Source organism: Engystomops pustulosus, chromosome 2 (assembly GCF_040894005.1).
Source record: "Engystomops pustulosus chromosome 2, aEngPut4.maternal, whole genome shotgun sequence".
NCBI lineage: Eukaryota > Metazoa > Chordata > Amphibia > Anura > Leptodactylidae > Engystomops > Engystomops pustulosus.
Window position 1 is genome coordinate 173,275,653 of NC_092412.1, and position 16,404 is coordinate 173,292,056.

Consider the following 16,404-nt stretch of genomic DNA (forward strand, 5'->3'; position numbering starts at 1 on the left):
AGAGGTATACATTTTACAATGGTATAATATGCAGCTTGTTTCATACATCCCTCCTGTTGATGTTCTGAAGTCTTTTCCCCTCTTTCACTTTTCCTCCTATTCATTCCCCTTTGGAGGTGCCTTATGCACCATTGCGTGTTAGCTGACAGTTTTGTCTCGTATCATCCAGGTTATATTGCTTCTTTTATGACTAAAAACAGTTTTCATTTCGTTAAACAGTAACATTAAAAAAAAAAAAAAGGGGGAACCCGCAAGAGTAGTACTATCCTGTAACAGGGCCAGGGGAGTTGTTTTCATTATTGCTTATAATTTATAATTGGGGAAACTAAGTGCTACCGATTTTGCTTTAGAATATGGTTTATTGTGTTACCTCTTGTGGCCTTATATTTTCAATCTGCCCAGTGTGCCTTTGATGTCCTCGGTCATGTACCATGCTGAATATTGGAATTTTTGCATGAACTCCCTGATTTCACTGGTAGTCATGTGGTTTGTGATAAATTTCCGTCATTTGCGAAAAAAATCCTTTTATTCGTTTGTCTCCTTTACTCTCCGCCTCTGTTTTGTCAGTGTGCAGGTATGCCTTTGACTGTTCTATGACCTCAGAGAGTGTCGGGAGTGTTGGCTCTAACCAGTGGTTTAATAAACATCGTTTGGCAACTAGTAAAAGGATGTGTATTATTGGTGAGATTGTGATGTCTGTTTCCTCTCCCTCTTCTTGTGGTGCTATGGAATGAAAGAGGAAAGCTAGTGGTTGCAGGGGGATGATTGTTGTGTAATGTTCTGTGATAAATGCTTTGAAATCTTTCCAAAAGGTTTGCGTCGAGGGGCAGGTCCATATAGTATGAAAGAGGTCAGTCAGCGGTTTGCTACATTTGGGACATGCCGTGATCCTCTCCGGTCTTGATTCCGAGGCTGGAATGTTAATTGCGTATATCGCCACATGCATTAATTTAAAAAAGGTTTCTCTCCACTTTTCGCTAACTATATGTTTCCTTACTGTCGCCCATCCTTGTAAAATCCTTTGGGATGTTTCCGTAGTTCGCAGTCGCTTCTCCCAATGTGGGAATTGTAAGGCTATTTCTGTGTTGTCCCTCTCTGGTGTTAATAGAATGTATAAAATAGAGATCGTCCGTTTGACGTTCGGGCCTCCTATGATAGTGTCAACCTTATTTGTCATAAGTTCTCCCGCTAAATTTCTCAGTCTGGCAGAGCAGAAAGCTTTTAGTTGTGCGTATTGAAACTCTTGTCTCGGGGGTAGGTGAAATTCTCTACTTATTTCATTTAGGGTTTTTAGTCTTGGTTCGGTTGGGTGTATTAGCTGTTGTAAGCGGTGTATTCCCTGAGTTCTCCAGGGTATGAAGAGCCTATTGTTCTGTCCCGCCAGGAACTCTGGGTTGTCCCATAGGGCGAGATGTTTTGAAATTTGGTAAGACAATTGGTTTTTTTCCCTCAGCATCTTCCATGTTGATATTGTGTCTCTAAGTAATAGTGATTGCTTGGCCATCTGCGGCAGCTTTCCGTAAGGGATATGTAAGGCTGCTATTAGCCCGCATGGTTGTAGTAGTGCCTGTTCTAGCTTGGTATTGGAGTAGTGGCTGGTGGCGTTCAGCCAGTCTGCAAGGTGTCTGGTTAGGCATGCCAAGTTGCATCTTTTAACGTCTGGAAAGTTTAAGCCTCCTAGGTGTTTTCGGTATGTCAGTTTTTGTATAAAGATACAAGGTCTCTTTCCTTGCCATATAAATGTTGTGAATGTTTTATTTAGTTCCCTGACATCCTGTGATTTTAATAGTAGTGGTAGGGTCTGCATAGGGTACAATAGTCTGGCAAAGCTGATCATTTTTTATGAAATGCACTCTCCCCGATATGTTAAGTGGTAGTGTTTCCCAGCGTTTTAATTCAGTTTTGATTTTTGCAAAGATCGGGGGGTAATTGAGTTTGTATAGGGATGACGGTGTCTTGCCTATGTTTATTCCCAGGTATTTGATATATTCTTCAGCTATATTTAAGTTATATGACTTCATGTGAGCCTGTTCTGAGAAAGTGAATGGGTCTAGTAGTAGGATCTCGCTTTTTGACGTGTTAATTGTGAAGCCTGATATTTCGCCAAAGTGTTCGATACGTTGCAAAATTTTGGGTATGTTTGTTATTGGGTTGGTTATGAATAGTAGTATATCATCTGCAAAGAGTGCATTTGTGATTCTCTCAGATCCCACTTTTATGCCCGGGTTTATGTCCGGAGTTCTTAGCATCCTTGCCAATGGTTCAATTGCCAGGTTGAATAGTATCCCGGTGAGTAAATGGCCGCCGTCGGGTTTTTATATAAGGCTTTTATTAACAATCGGAATGGGCCTTGTATTTCATATCTATCTAGGACCTGGTCCAGCCACCCCCATCGGACCTTATCGAAAGCTTTTTCTGCGTCGAGGGTTAATAAGATTCTTTTGCCCGATGTTGGTGGCTGCACCTTTACCACGTCCAAGATCGTAAGGACTCGCCTGATGTTTGCCACCGCTGCTCTATTTTTGATGAAGCCCACCTGTGGCTCTTCTATCAGGCTGGGCATTAGCTCTATTTGAGATAGGTATGCCTCACCTTTATGTTTATCATAGGGTTTGGTATCTGAATAAAGGTCTGCATAGTATTGGCGAAAGGTGTTCAGTACCTCACGCGGGTCTTCTTGTATCTGTCCTGATTCTTTTTTGAGTTTTGGTATATGTGTGGCTGGTCTACGGCCCTTTGCCAGATTAGCCAGTATTCTACCTGACTTATTTCCAAACCGATATCCAAACCATAGTAGTGATCTGACACTACTATGTTTTCAATCTTGGTGTGTTCTATCCTGTGCAATAAGGTCCTGTTAACCATGATGTGGTCTAGCCTGGACCACCCATCATGGGCATCCGAATAGAAAGAATACTCTCTACCTTCAGAGTGTTCACGTCTCCAGCTGTCAATAAGACCCAAGTCTAATGTAAGTAGGGCTAAATCCGTCTGCGTTTGTGTATAAGTCTGGTGTGCACTGTCTCGTCGCGATCTGTCTTCCCTAGGATTCATTACCTGGTTGAAATCGCCTGCTACTACTATGTGTTCAGACATGTCTAGCGCTAATCGCTCCATTAACATGGAGTAAAACTGCTGCTGCTCCGTGTTGGGGGCATACACATTGTATATACTTATTTCTCCTGCTGGTGTGTCCAAAACCGCATGGAGAATCCTATGATCTTCTGAGACTGAGTGGGATTTTATTGTTATGGCTGAGTTTTTTTTTTATTATGACACCGCCTTCTATTGGATTCTGCAGAGCCAATGGCCTCGGCTACCCACAGGCGCCTCATGTATTTAGTTTCTGCGGTTAACAGGTGTGTTTCCTGTAATACTGCCACATCTGCGTGTAAAGATTTCAGATGTCGCAGTACCATGGATCGCTTCTGTGATGAGCGGAGACCCTTGACATTCCACGTGATCACTGTTACTGTCATAATGCTTGTAGTGTAAATGGTTTATCTGGCATGTCTCCCTGTGTACCTCTATCTGTTGTTGCTCCCTGTCCCTTGGATTTGTCCGACTCTTGCAAACCTAAATTAACTTTCTTTAACATTAACAATTCTCTTACATTTAACATATTCAAAATATAAAACCGTGACATTTTCATATTCATCCAGGTCCACGGAGGTGGACCAGCAAGATAGCCTGTCATTGACTTCCCAATTTTCCGTCCAGTGGTGGAAGTAGTTCACCCTTTAATAGAATGTAACCCAACTTTGCTGTTCTGCGAGCTGTGTTTCCGTGTGCTTTTGGCAGTGTCCCCAGCTTTTCCGGCTTCCATTTTCTCTTATCTAGGCGATCTTTCAGGGCATTTCCGCGATGACGTGCATGGTGATGGTGGTCTTTGATCGTGTCTCGGCGGTGATCTTTGAGTGCGTCGTCCACCATCGGGGTCTTGCCAGCTTGGCAAAGATTCCAGTGCTGACTCCGCCATGTTGGGATCTGTAAAGGTCTGTGCCATCCCGTCTGGTGTGAACGCTCTTAGGGTCGCCGGATACAGAAGTTGAAATTTCCATTGCTTTTTGAAAAGCGCTGAGCAAAGTGGACTAAATGCTCTCCTTTTTTTGGTCAGTTCAGCCGAGTAGTCCGCTAATAACTAGTATTATATATATATATGCTTGTGATGCAGGCGTTTTATTTTTCCAATGCTATGCCTATACTGTGCAGGGGTTGGCTTGGGCACATTAAGTATGGTGTACTTGCCTGGCTTTGTAGACCTGTGGGGATGAGCAGCACGTGGCTCCGCGCTGCTGCTGTGCTTCTGCCACGATTTGTCTCCTGCCGGATGCTGCTTCCCCGGCAGGGAATCGAAGGGAAGCTGCGCCATTCAGAGCAGATTATTCATTGTCACTTTTTATTGGGTATACAATCTTTATTTTTTTGGCAATATGGACATATAAGGGCTTATTTTTTGCGACATGAGATGCACTTTACATGGTGATTTTCAGTTTTTTTTTTTACTTTATTAGATGTGTATAGGGAAAGTTTGTGTTTAGGGGACGGCTGTGAGATGCCGGGTACAAACAATGTGCTTAGATTATCAGGGTACATGTTTATATTCACTTTTATTTAGCTTCTAAACATTCGTCTAGTATCTGACACAGAAAAAGAGAGATGCAAGATGACAAGATCCCGGAGATGGATAGAACACACAATAACACTCAGCTACATTACTCCTTCCTCTGGTATAAAGACCTCATTTTGCTTGTAGCTAGTAGAGTACATCTGTGCACACTGCTTTCTGGCAGGAAGTGTCAATGTGGGAACTCGCCTTGTAATGGAGAGGGAAGGGAAGAGATCACACTGCATGAAGCAGACAGGATAAACAATTCATGATAAGAATCTGTCCTGCCCAACCAAAAGAATCAGAAGATTTACAGTTGGATCCTTGGGTAACCGATATTGTATACACCAGCACTGAAAGAGACAGGTTGGAATTATATCTGTGAAGTGCTGTATTTTTGGAGTTAGTGAATTAGAGAGAGAATGAGTTATTTTATTATCCCGATGGGAATACCCTTTAAGTCCATGATAATGATATAGATATTCCCCCAAGCCCCCAGCAGACGCTATCAAACCCTCAAATTCCAGGAATTTTTTCAGGAATCCAGGGTCTGATAGGGCTACAGCTCACGCTGGAAAAAAACCCACCCTATCAGTCCTCTGCAGTCCAGAGTCATATGCAAAGTGAGGGGTGTGGCCTCAGTATCAGAACCCACCTTATCCCAACTGAAGCCTCATGCTGATAACAAAGCCCTTGCCTCACAACATCGCTCTGTAGTGAAGTTCACAGGGCAAGCACAGAAAAAAAAATGATTCTTTGTAATAAAGCATGAAAAGAAAAAAACACCTGAACAAGCATCCATGACACATGTACAAACGCTATTGTGACCTCTGCTTGTCTGATTTAGCAAATGTTGTCATTCATCACCCAGACAATATTAGTGTACTTTCTGATAACTTTGACTGCTGTTCCTCAATTATGCCTCCTAAAAGTTTTTGAATTAGGAACAGTTCATATTTCAACAACAGTTTTGTCTTGAGTTATTTGCATCAGTTATTTTGAACCAAAACCAGTTGAGGCAGCTAAAGAGAGATAAGGTATAATGTAAAGTTTTGCACCTGTTCTGTGTTCAACCACCATTGGTTTTGTCTCACAGTAACTGCTGCAAATAACTGGAGACCGAACGATGTGAAATGACCCTTAATTGCCTCTTTTAGCATGGTGTTCAATATATTAATAAATTAAAAGGGATAATCTGCTCCAAAATCGTTGTATTATGGGGAATACAAGGATTTAGAAAAAAAAGATATGTCAAGAGAAGTATCAAGTCCATTTTAACCGGTTCGCGACCGCCCGCCGTGTATTTACGGCGGCGGTCGCATTCCGATGCATGGAGAGGGCTCGCGGGCTGAGCCCTCTCCATAGCCGGTAAGTCTCTGCTGCATATTGCAGCAAAGGCTTACCGGTAACACCCGCGATCGGTGCCGGCACCGATCGCGGGTGTTTTCTTGCTGATCGCCGCCGGCAAAGCTGCCGGCGGCTTCAAACAGACGGCGGCGCGTGGGCGCCGCCATCTTTCCGAGGATCGCTGCTCCCCGTGACGTCATCGGGGAGCGGCGATCCGTCGCCATGGTAGCTTTGGGTCTCACGAAGACCCAAAGCTACTTCGGGTTAACCCATTCATTACAATGTGCTATCAGCACATTGTGATGTATGAGGAGTAAAATCCCCATATACTGCCATACTGTAGTATGGCAGTATATGGTAGGATCGATCAGACAACCTAGGGTTAAAGTACCCTAGGGAGTCTGAAAAATGGTAAAAAAAAAAATAAAAAAAAAGTAAAAAAAAAAAAATTATAATAAAAAAACCTAAAAATTCAAATCACCCCCCTTTCCCTAGAACTGATATAAATATAAATAAACAGTAAAAATCATAAACACATTAGGTATCGCCACGTCCGAAAATGCCTGATCTATCAAAATATGATAACGGTTTTTCACTGCATTTAACCCCGTAACGGAAAATCGCATCCAAAAGTCAAAACTGGCACTTTTTTGGCATTTAAAAAAAAATTAAAAATTCTATAAAAAGTGATCAAAAGGTCGTACAGTCCTAAAAATAATATCATTGAAAACATCATCAAAAGTTGCAAAAGATGACATCACCCTCAACTGCATACAACGAAGTATGGAAAAGTTATAAGCACAAGAAGACGGCAAAATAAAAAAAAAAAATTTGTTCGTGAGGTTTTAATTTTTGTAAATGTATGAAAACATTATAAAACCTATACAAATTTGGTATCCCTGCGATCGTACTGACCCAAAGAATAAATTAGATGCGTCATTTGTGGCGCTCAGTGAAAGCTGTAATATCCGAGCCCTCAAGAATACGACACAAATGCGTTTTTTCACCATTTTCACTGCATTTGGAATTTTTTTCCTGCTTCCCAGTACATGGCATGGAATATTCAATGCAATCACAATGAAGTGCAATTTGTTACGCAAAAAATGAGCCATCACACAGCTTTTTACGTGTAAAAATAAAAAAGTTATAGATTTTTGAAGGTGGGGAGTAAAAAATGGAAATGAAAAAAGGGAAATGGCCCGGTCCTTAACCGGTTAACTGACATTCTAACTTTCCTCTTAATAAATATTTATCAACTTTATTCAGATTCACATAAATAATTTGTATCAAGTTGGGGGTTGTAAGAAATTCCAGAAAAACTTTGTAAAATGATCTTTCCATGACGTCCTTCATGACAGCCCCACCTGGAGTATTACTCCTTGACCTCTGCAGGGACAGGAAGAGGAGAGGTTAAATGTCCCTGCCCCTGCATCCTTCTCCAATATTCTTCCTGTCCCTACACAGGTCAGGGGAAAGAGGTTCTCTCTCTCACCTCCTCCGGGGTCTAATGGTGGCTCCCGATGGTGGAACACATTTGAGTTCCACAGGCACAGCGGAAGTGAGTAATCTCACAGACGGCGGTGGTGGGGCACCATCGGTAGTCAGGAACAAGGAGTGGAAAGTTTAAAAAGCCAGTTAGAATCTGTCTGAAGTCTCCCTTTCATTTCACTGACACAAGGTATGGGCATGTTTGCCAGCTATTAGACTTTGGTCTTTTCTGAGCTTCACAGGTTGGTGCCACCTTCCTCAGATGTGGCTATTCTCACTACCTCTCGTACCTCACCCCTCACCCACCAATGGTTCTTACAGGGAGATTATAAATTTGAAAAGCCTGAACACACACATCAAGTACGGAAGATTCAAGATGGAGTCTCTAAAATTGACAGCACCCATGAACTCTCAAGGGGCAGCTCTCTGAACAATAAACCTCAAGGAGGCATACTACCTCGTCCCAATCCACCCCAATTCTAAAAAATACTTGAGCGTGCAGTCCTATCACCAGAAAACAAAATAACCCATTATCAATTTCGAGCACTACCTTTCGGGATCTCCTCTGCACTCAGATTATTCACCAAAGTAATGGCGGAAGTGTTGGCCCTATTAAGATTAAAAGACATCCTAATAATACCCTACTTGGAAGACCTGCTCCTAGTGGCCAACTGAGAGGAATATTTAATAATCTGAAGGAACATAACCATATAAACCTTGGAACAACTAGGCTAGATTATGAACTTTTAGAAATTAAACCTACAACCCAGCACATGGCTAAAATATCTTAGTTCATCAACACTCACTCCTTCCAGAAAAGAAAGCCGTAAACCTCATCCTTCAGATACAGACCTATCAAGAGACACAGACTTGTTATGTGAGAGAGGCAATGAAACTCTTTGGACATCTCACAGCCTGTATAATGTAAGTTCCTTGGTCCAAAAACCACCCTCTAAGAAATGGATCCTCAGTTCATGAAACAAAGACGTAAAACAATTGTAAAGGAAGGTAAAGATACCCCTTACGTAAAAAAAAAACTCCCTAAACTGGTGGAAGAAGAGGGAGAATCTAGTTAATAGACTAAAAAGGAAAGATTGTCCAGTGACAACAATCTTGAAAGATGTAAGCCGATCAGGATGGAGAGCGAAACTTCCAGAAAAGTTTGTCCGAGGTCTACAGTCTCAAGAAGTTCAAAACAACACAGACTTGATGGCAATCCATCTCAGAGGCTCCAAAAACAAGGTAGCCAACTTCCTGATAGACATACAACAGACCCGCACGAGTCTTGTCTAAACGAAAATGTATTCTCACAGTTCACTGAAATGGGGAGTCCCTCTGATAGATCTGTTCACCACTTGAGAAAACAAGAAGGCAGATAACTTATTTTCTCTACAAAAGGACAGTCCCAACTATCTCCTAGATGCCTTCAGTCACAGTTGGAATACAAAGCTAGAATATGCCTTTCCCCCGTTTCCTCTTATCTCAAAGACTGTCCAAATAAAATCAGACAGGAGAACTTGAAGATCATTCTAATAGTTCCTCTCTGGTTTCCAGCGCCAAGAAGCATGGACGATACAATTCTTCTCCCTCTGCAGCGAGACCTTCTTTATCAAGGCACAGTATATCACCCAAACCAAGAGATATTCCAATTATCAGCATGGATCCTGAGAAACAGATGTTAAGCGCTAAAGGACTTATCAGACAAGGTTATTGCTACCCTACAGTCAAGTAGGAAACCTGTGGCTTCATAGACTTACCGTATATACTTGGGTATAAGCCGACCAGAGTATAAGCCGAGACCCCTAAATTTAATACAAAAATCTGGGAAAACCAATCGACTCGAGTATATATAGTATATAGACAGCAAACTCATGCCCCCAGTATATAGACAGCCAACTCATGCCCCCAGTATATAGACAGCCAACTCATGCCCCCAGTATATAGACAGCCAACTCATGCCCCCAGTATATAGACAGCCAACTCATGCCCCAGTATATAGACATCCAACTCACGCCCCCTGTATATAGACAGCCAACTCATGCCCCCAGTATATAGACAGCCAACTCATGCCCCAGTATATAGACATCCAACTCACGCCCCCTGTATATAGACAGACAGACCTTTGCCCCCAGTGTAAAGCCAGCCGTTTGCCCCTCACTATATAGACTGCAGCCTGTCCCCCCCCAGTTTGTAGCCTGCAGCCCTCCCAGTTTATAGCCTGCAGCCCCTCCCCCCACCAGTTTATAGCCTGCAGCCCCTCCCCCCACCAGTTTATAGCCTGGAGCCCCTCCCCCCAGTTTATAGCCTGAAGCCCTTCCCCTCCAGTTAATAGCCTGAAGCCCCTCACCCCCCGTTTATAGCCTGAAGCCCCACCAGTTTAAAGCCTGCAGCCCCAGACACCCCAGTTTATAGCCTAAAAGCCCTGCCCCACAGTAAATAGCAAGCACCCCTTGCCCCTCCTCCCCTGAGTATACAGCCTCTATGGAAAAAAGAAAGCGTATTCACCTTCCGACACCCCTCCCCCCGATCTGCTCCATTTCTTTTCAGTCTGGCATCGGCTCCCTGTCAACTTGCTGTCTGTCACACGCACCATGACGTTTACTGACATCATAGTGTGTGCTGGCGCACACACTAAAACGTCAGCGAATTGGACATCGCTGAAAAGAAGAGGACCTACCTGGGGGGCCTCATAGGGAGAGTACACTTTTTGTTTTGTTTGTTTGTTTTTTTCTTGACTCGACTGTAAGCCAAGTTAGGGTTTTTCAGCTCATTTTTTGTGCTGAAAAACTCTGCTTATATTCGAGTATATATGGTACTTAATTTTTCCATCTTGAAACACCTAATCAATACACTCCCAATATTCAACAAATCCAAAAATTCCTTCAAGCAGGCCTATCTAAGGACTAAAAACCACCACGTGGAAAGTCCAGGTTTCAGCCCTCAGTATCGTCTTCGGCTTAGACCTAATATTCCCATTAAAACTCCACCTTGGTAATACAGGCGGTCCCCTACTTAAAGGAAACCTACCACTTGTAGTGGCAGGTTTCCGATGGCAATATCGGGCACCAGCTCAGGGTGAGCTGGTGCCGGAGCTTATTTTAGTTAGTGTTTTAAACCGCGGTATCGCGGTTTAAAACACTTTTTAAACGTTGTAGCCGGCGCAGGCAGGTACGCACGGTAAGCGCCGAGCGCGTACCTGCCTGCGCCGGCTACAACGTTTAAAAAGTGTTTTAAACCGCGATACCGCGGTTTAAAACACTAACTAAAATAAGCTCCGGCACCAGCTCACCCTGAGCTGGTGCCCGATATTGCCATCGGAAACCTGCCACTACAAGTGGTAGGTTTCCTTTAAGAACAATCGACTTGCATACGACCCCTAGTTACAAACGGACCTCTGGATTTTGGTAATTTGCTGTACTTTAGTCCTAGGCTACAATAAACAGCTGTAACAGTTATCAGAGGTGTCTGTAATGAAGATTTATTGTTTATCCTGGTTCTTATGACAACCCAACATTTTTTAAATCCAATTGTCACAGAGACCAAAAAAATTTTGACTGGGGTTACAATAATAAAGTATACGGTTCCGACTTACATACAAACTCAACTTAAGAACAAACCTACAGACCCTATCTTGTATGTAACCCGAGGACTGCCTGTAATTGGTAGTTTTGGATGCTGTTATGGGAGATCCCTAAGTGACTTGCAAAACTCCCAGCATGAAAAACATTGCGTTAAAAACCACTTTTTACAAGGTAAAGGGAAATACAAGCTCTTTCTATTAATGAACCTTATCTTTCACCCTAGCCAGGAAATTATATTGCCCTCCTTTTGCCAAAATCTAAAGTCACCAGGAGAGGCTAAATGCCACACCCTGGATGTGAGAAGGATGGTTCACCACTATCTAGAAATAACAAAAAGCTGGGGTAAGGACTCAAATGTATTTCTTCAATTCCAGGCAAGAACAAAAGTAGGAAAGCTTCAAAAATCACCATTGCCTGATGGATTAAACAGCCCATCCAGGACTGCGATATACTCCAGAACTTATAAGTACCATCAAATCTTAAAGCATATTCCACCAGAATGATGGCCACATCCTGGGCCGAAAGAGCAGGACCATCCCTGGAACAAATATGCAAAGCTACAACCTGCATCAGAACTTTTGCCAAACACTATCGCTTAGACATACAATCTGAAAGAGACTTATCCTTTGGCATAAGAATCTTGCAAGCGATTTGCCTCCCTAAAATAAATCCTTAATCATCTGATACAGCTCCTGGTGGGGCCATCCTGGTGGCCTGGATATTTCCCCATCCCTTGTGTTGTAATACCTACCTGTATGGTGTTATTTATGTGTGAAGTAACATGCTAATAAACCTCTTGCCTCCTTCCCCAGTGTAGTTATTTGGTAGACACTGGAGAGGGATGCAGGGAAGGAACATTTAACCTCTCTTCCTGTCCCTGCAGAGGTCAAGGGGTAATCCTCCAGGTGGGGACCGTCATCGTGGACTAAATGGAAAACAAATTACCAGTGAGTGTAATTCGCACTTTTCCTATCAAAGTTGTGAACTTTGGCCAAGGAAACAAGAAGTAAAATTATGCAGGTACAATTAAGCAGGTGTGCTCTTCCCCCTCTGTTCAGATAACCGAGTAATGCCTCCTCTTCCATGTGTTTGCTTTAAGCTGTGGCCGCCGACCTGAGACTCATTATGGACAGACAATGATAAAGATAACCAGTGTCTAAATCATGGAAGAACTGATGTTCCAATGTGCCAGCAATTTATTATTGGCAGCAGCATTTAGAAATGTATGTCCCCCATTTTACAAACTATTAAGCCTGACTGTAGCGTTTTTTTTTCTGCACAAGTACTGTACACTTTTGGTATAAAAAAAATCATGTTATAAAAAGCCTCTTACCTTCATTATCTCCCCCTGGAGGATGGTAGAAAGATAAGCCGAGTGATATTATGGCTGCGATTTCCAGAATGATTAAGGTAACATCTTGCAATGCCTCCCATACAAGTTGCAAAAATGTTTTTGCTTTCTTTGGGGGAATGAAATTTTTTCCAAATGTTTGTCTTCTGTTTTCAAGGTCTCCAAGATTTCCTGACAGACCTGTAATAGTTAAACAAGAAGTTTTAGTTAAAGAAATGTTTATTGGGTAGTAAGATCATTATTGAAAGACCTCTCTTTGACGCATAAACGTGTACAGACCGTTCATTGCTGCAAATGTTAGAAACAAGTATAATTTTCAAAAAATAATAGAAGGCTAGAACAAGATATGCTATAAGAATAGCTATAGCGGGACTAGAAAATTATATTGATAAATTATCACAAACATCTTATATACAATGAAACTCTCCAAATAGTGGCATAGTACTATACTGTACATACAAACGAATATAAAGTTCTGCACTAGTACTGAGCATTTTGAACTGTGGTTAAAGCAGCAAGGGGGTCCATATTTAAAAAGTGGCTCAAGAGAGATTGAAACAGATGCATAAGGATGATTATGAAGGTGAAAAGGGGAAGTGGGAAAGAGAATGTGTCCCCATTGGAAAGGGAAAACTGCACAAGATAGTTATCAACATATTTAAAATCTCCTTTACTGCACAGTTTTGTCTGAGGATAGAAATTCTTCTTGTATTAAATGTGGAAATATTGGTGCAGACCTGGTCCATGAATATTGGAGCTGTACAGAAATACAGAAATAATGGGATACAGATCTGGCAAAAATCAAACAGGTGTACAAAGTACATATTAATATGAATCCTCTAATTTGTGGGCTTGATGACTATATATGTAAAGTAAATTTTAAAAAAAGCTATCAATTGTTGTATTGGGGATGCAAGAGTATCATGAGTAACTGGATAAGTAGTAAAGCACCAACCTTGGAGAGTTGGATTAGGCAAACAATAACAATGTTACAATATGAAAAATGTAATTACGCTAAAGGGGTTTTCCCATGAAAGAAAATTCTCACATTTCAATCCCCTAGTGATGTTAACACGATAAAGATAATTTACAATGTTACTTCGTTTTATTGCTGTTCTAACTCCTATCAATCTCTATGGTGCTCAGTGCAAAATCCCAGGGTGTGGGCGGGGACTATGTAGCAGGGACAGATTATCAGGATATAAGGTGTATATGCACTTTCATCTGGCTTCTTACATTGTACTAACACACTGACACATAGAAAGAGATGAGACATATCAGAGATGCATGAGATCCATTAGATGCCTATTATTATTATTATTATTATTACAGAGTCTTCTCTGCTACATCTCTGCTCTCAGTCTCACAGATCTATGCCTGCATCCCCCTTCCCCCGGATAACTTATCTCCTTGTAGCTTGTAGTTTGTAGTTTTAAGCTCGTCTCTCCTCACAATCTACTGCCAGGAAGTGAATCAGTTTCAGTATGTGAGCTCTGTGCTAGGACTGCAGAGGGCGTGGTTACAGGCACAAGACACAGAAATCTCAGCGGCATGATCTCATGCAAAAAAATCCAAGATGGCGCCCGACCTCAAGTCTGAAGATACAGGGTCGGATCTAGGGGAAACTGAAATTGTGTACAGCAGGCCTGATAGAGACAGGTTGGACGAGAAAAAAATGCAACTCTAAAGTCATGCAATGGCGGAAAAAATGCACCACAGAGTGTGCAACACCACATTTATCAACTGAGAATTTTCAAAAGAATGCAAATTTAATAGCAAAACTACACCACATAAGAGGTGGTGTATGTGGGTCCATTGCTACTACAGGAGAGAATTATATCTCAAACTTGCTCAACTTTGAAGTTTTTGTTAAATTTTATGTTTGAGATATCTGAGAATTTCCTGAGCAAAAACATCCCAAAAAGGCACTAATTGAGTAGACACAACTGCCTGGCTGGCAGAAGTCATTGCACCATCCCCTAGATGCTGTGTACGAGTCATCCAGCTCAGGTTGATTAGTCCTACCTGGACAGTTCAGGCAGGTACTGTCTATGTGGAAGTAATGTATTTATGTACAGAAGCCAGGGCATGCCGCTTTCCCAAGGTCCTGAATTTTATAATCGTTTTATTTTTAGCAAAACCACTCAGTTCAGGGATCAAACTAGATATGTTTCTGCTTCAGTGTTGCTACAGCATTCTCAAGGTATGTTTGGTTCACAAATTTCATTGTTCCCTGCAATGCACTGCCTCCCTGTTCCTGATTGACAGGTTTCACTGCTACCACCATGACTAGGGACAGTCTGCTAATATTCAACTACAGAAATATACAGCTTCCTTTAATTTTCCGCTGGTCACTTCTGTAAAACTCAAGAGAATTCCTGAGGTTGGGTTGAGGAGCAGGTGACAGAGAGACAGTATGGTACTTGCAGTTATTTTCCCTCTCAAACCATCTCCACTAAAAGTAGACATGGCCGGGGAATGAAGGGAGCACAGATGGTGGCAGAGTGACTACCTAGACCAGTGGTGGCGAGCCTATGGCACTGGTGCCGGAGATGGCACTCGGGGACCTCTCTGTGGGCACTCGGGCTGTCTCCCAGGCACAGAGTTTGCCATGACAGGAAGACATGACACCTTCCTGCAGTCTCAGGCAGTTCAAGTAGTGACCCATCCTGTGCTGCTTGGTCCTGTCTGAAGAGTGAGGAGGTGTGGACAGGGTCGGATTGGAGCTCAAAGATTCTGGTAGCAATAAGTTTGTTACTGCCTAAATTGCCATGTTGGCACTTTGGAAAAGCTTGTGTGTTTAAGGTCTCATTTTGGGCACTCGCTCTCTAAAAGGTTCGCCATCACTGACCTAGACCATGTGAACAATCACTACATCATAAACCACTCCCTCAGGTAGGTGGGGGTTGAAAGAAGAGAAATCAACCTTGACCTTCACCCCTCCTCTGGTTTGCAGCCAGATCTTGTTGCAGTGAGTACAGGAGATTTTTGTGGCAAATAACCTTTTAAAGAGCATTCAGAAAAGCGAGAGTGCGAGCTTTGTGGCGAGTGTGCATTGATCCTAAGTGTATGCAGTGTCCAAAGTGGGACTTAGGATTAAGGGACTTAAGCAGATAACTGCTGTATTTTGTGTTACTTTACTGTAAATTCTTCTTTTCTTCTATTTCTCTTGTAATCCCCATCAGAACAATGGCCTCCATAAGTGGCAATGCTGCACAGTGTACATCCTGTGTCATGTAGGCTTTCCTTGAACAGCCATTCGAGGAGGAATACTGCTGTGTGGGATGTGTGAAAATTGCCAAATTCTGGATCTAAATGAGCAAGTTTTAAGGCTGCAGGCAAATGACAATATGGAGTGAAGGTTGGTGCTCCTGGAGCACAAACTCTCTGGGGAAGATGGGTATGGGGATGGAAGTACGGAGGTGCAGAGTGAGGGGGCAGCTACTAGGGTAACATGTAGAAGGCGGGGTAGAGGGAAGAGTTGCAGGGAGTCTAGTCCTGATCTGGTGAACCCCAATAAGTTTGCCAGGCTGGCGGATGAGGGGCATATCAGCTCTGGGGTAGCAATACTGCAGCAAGACGTGGCCTCTTGCAACCAGGGGACTGCCTGCTCAAGTAAGAAGGGTAATGGGAGCACAGGCAAGATCAGGTGCTGGTAGTGGGAGATTCTAATATAAGGAGAACAGACAAGGCAATCTGTCTTAACCCCTTTAGGGATGTGGCCCTTTTTAGTTTTTGCATTTTCATTTTTCACTCCCCACCTTCAAAAATCTGTAACTTTTTTATTTTTCCATGTACAGAGGTCTGTTTGGGCTTGTTTTCTGCATAACAAATTGCACTTCATAGTGACAGTATTTATTATTCTGTGCCGTGTACTGGGAAGCGGGAAAAAAAAAATTCAGAATGCAGTGAAAATTTTGAAAAACCGCATTTGCGCTGTTTTCTTGTGGGCTTGGATTTTACAGCTTTCACTGAGCGCCCCAAATCACAAGTCTATTTTATTCTTTGGTTCGGTACGAATACGGGGA

General features: G+C 42.5%; 1 protein-coding gene across 5 annotated transcripts in view; it reads right to left on the bottom strand.

Annotated features, from left to right (window-relative positions):
* The window catches only part of ATP2B4 (ATPase plasma membrane Ca2+ transporting 4), a 240,537-nt gene that overhangs the window by 108,295 nt on the left and 115,838 nt on the right, over window positions 1-16,404 (bottom strand). For all 5 annotated transcript variants that reach the window (XM_072137311.1, XM_072137308.1, XM_072137307.1 and 2 more), the window contains exon 3: window positions 12,359-12,556. In XM_072137311.1, coding sequence (XP_071993412.1) covers window positions 12,359-12,556 — 198 coding nt within the window. The remainder of the gene's footprint in view (window positions 1-12,358; window positions 12,557-16,404) is intronic.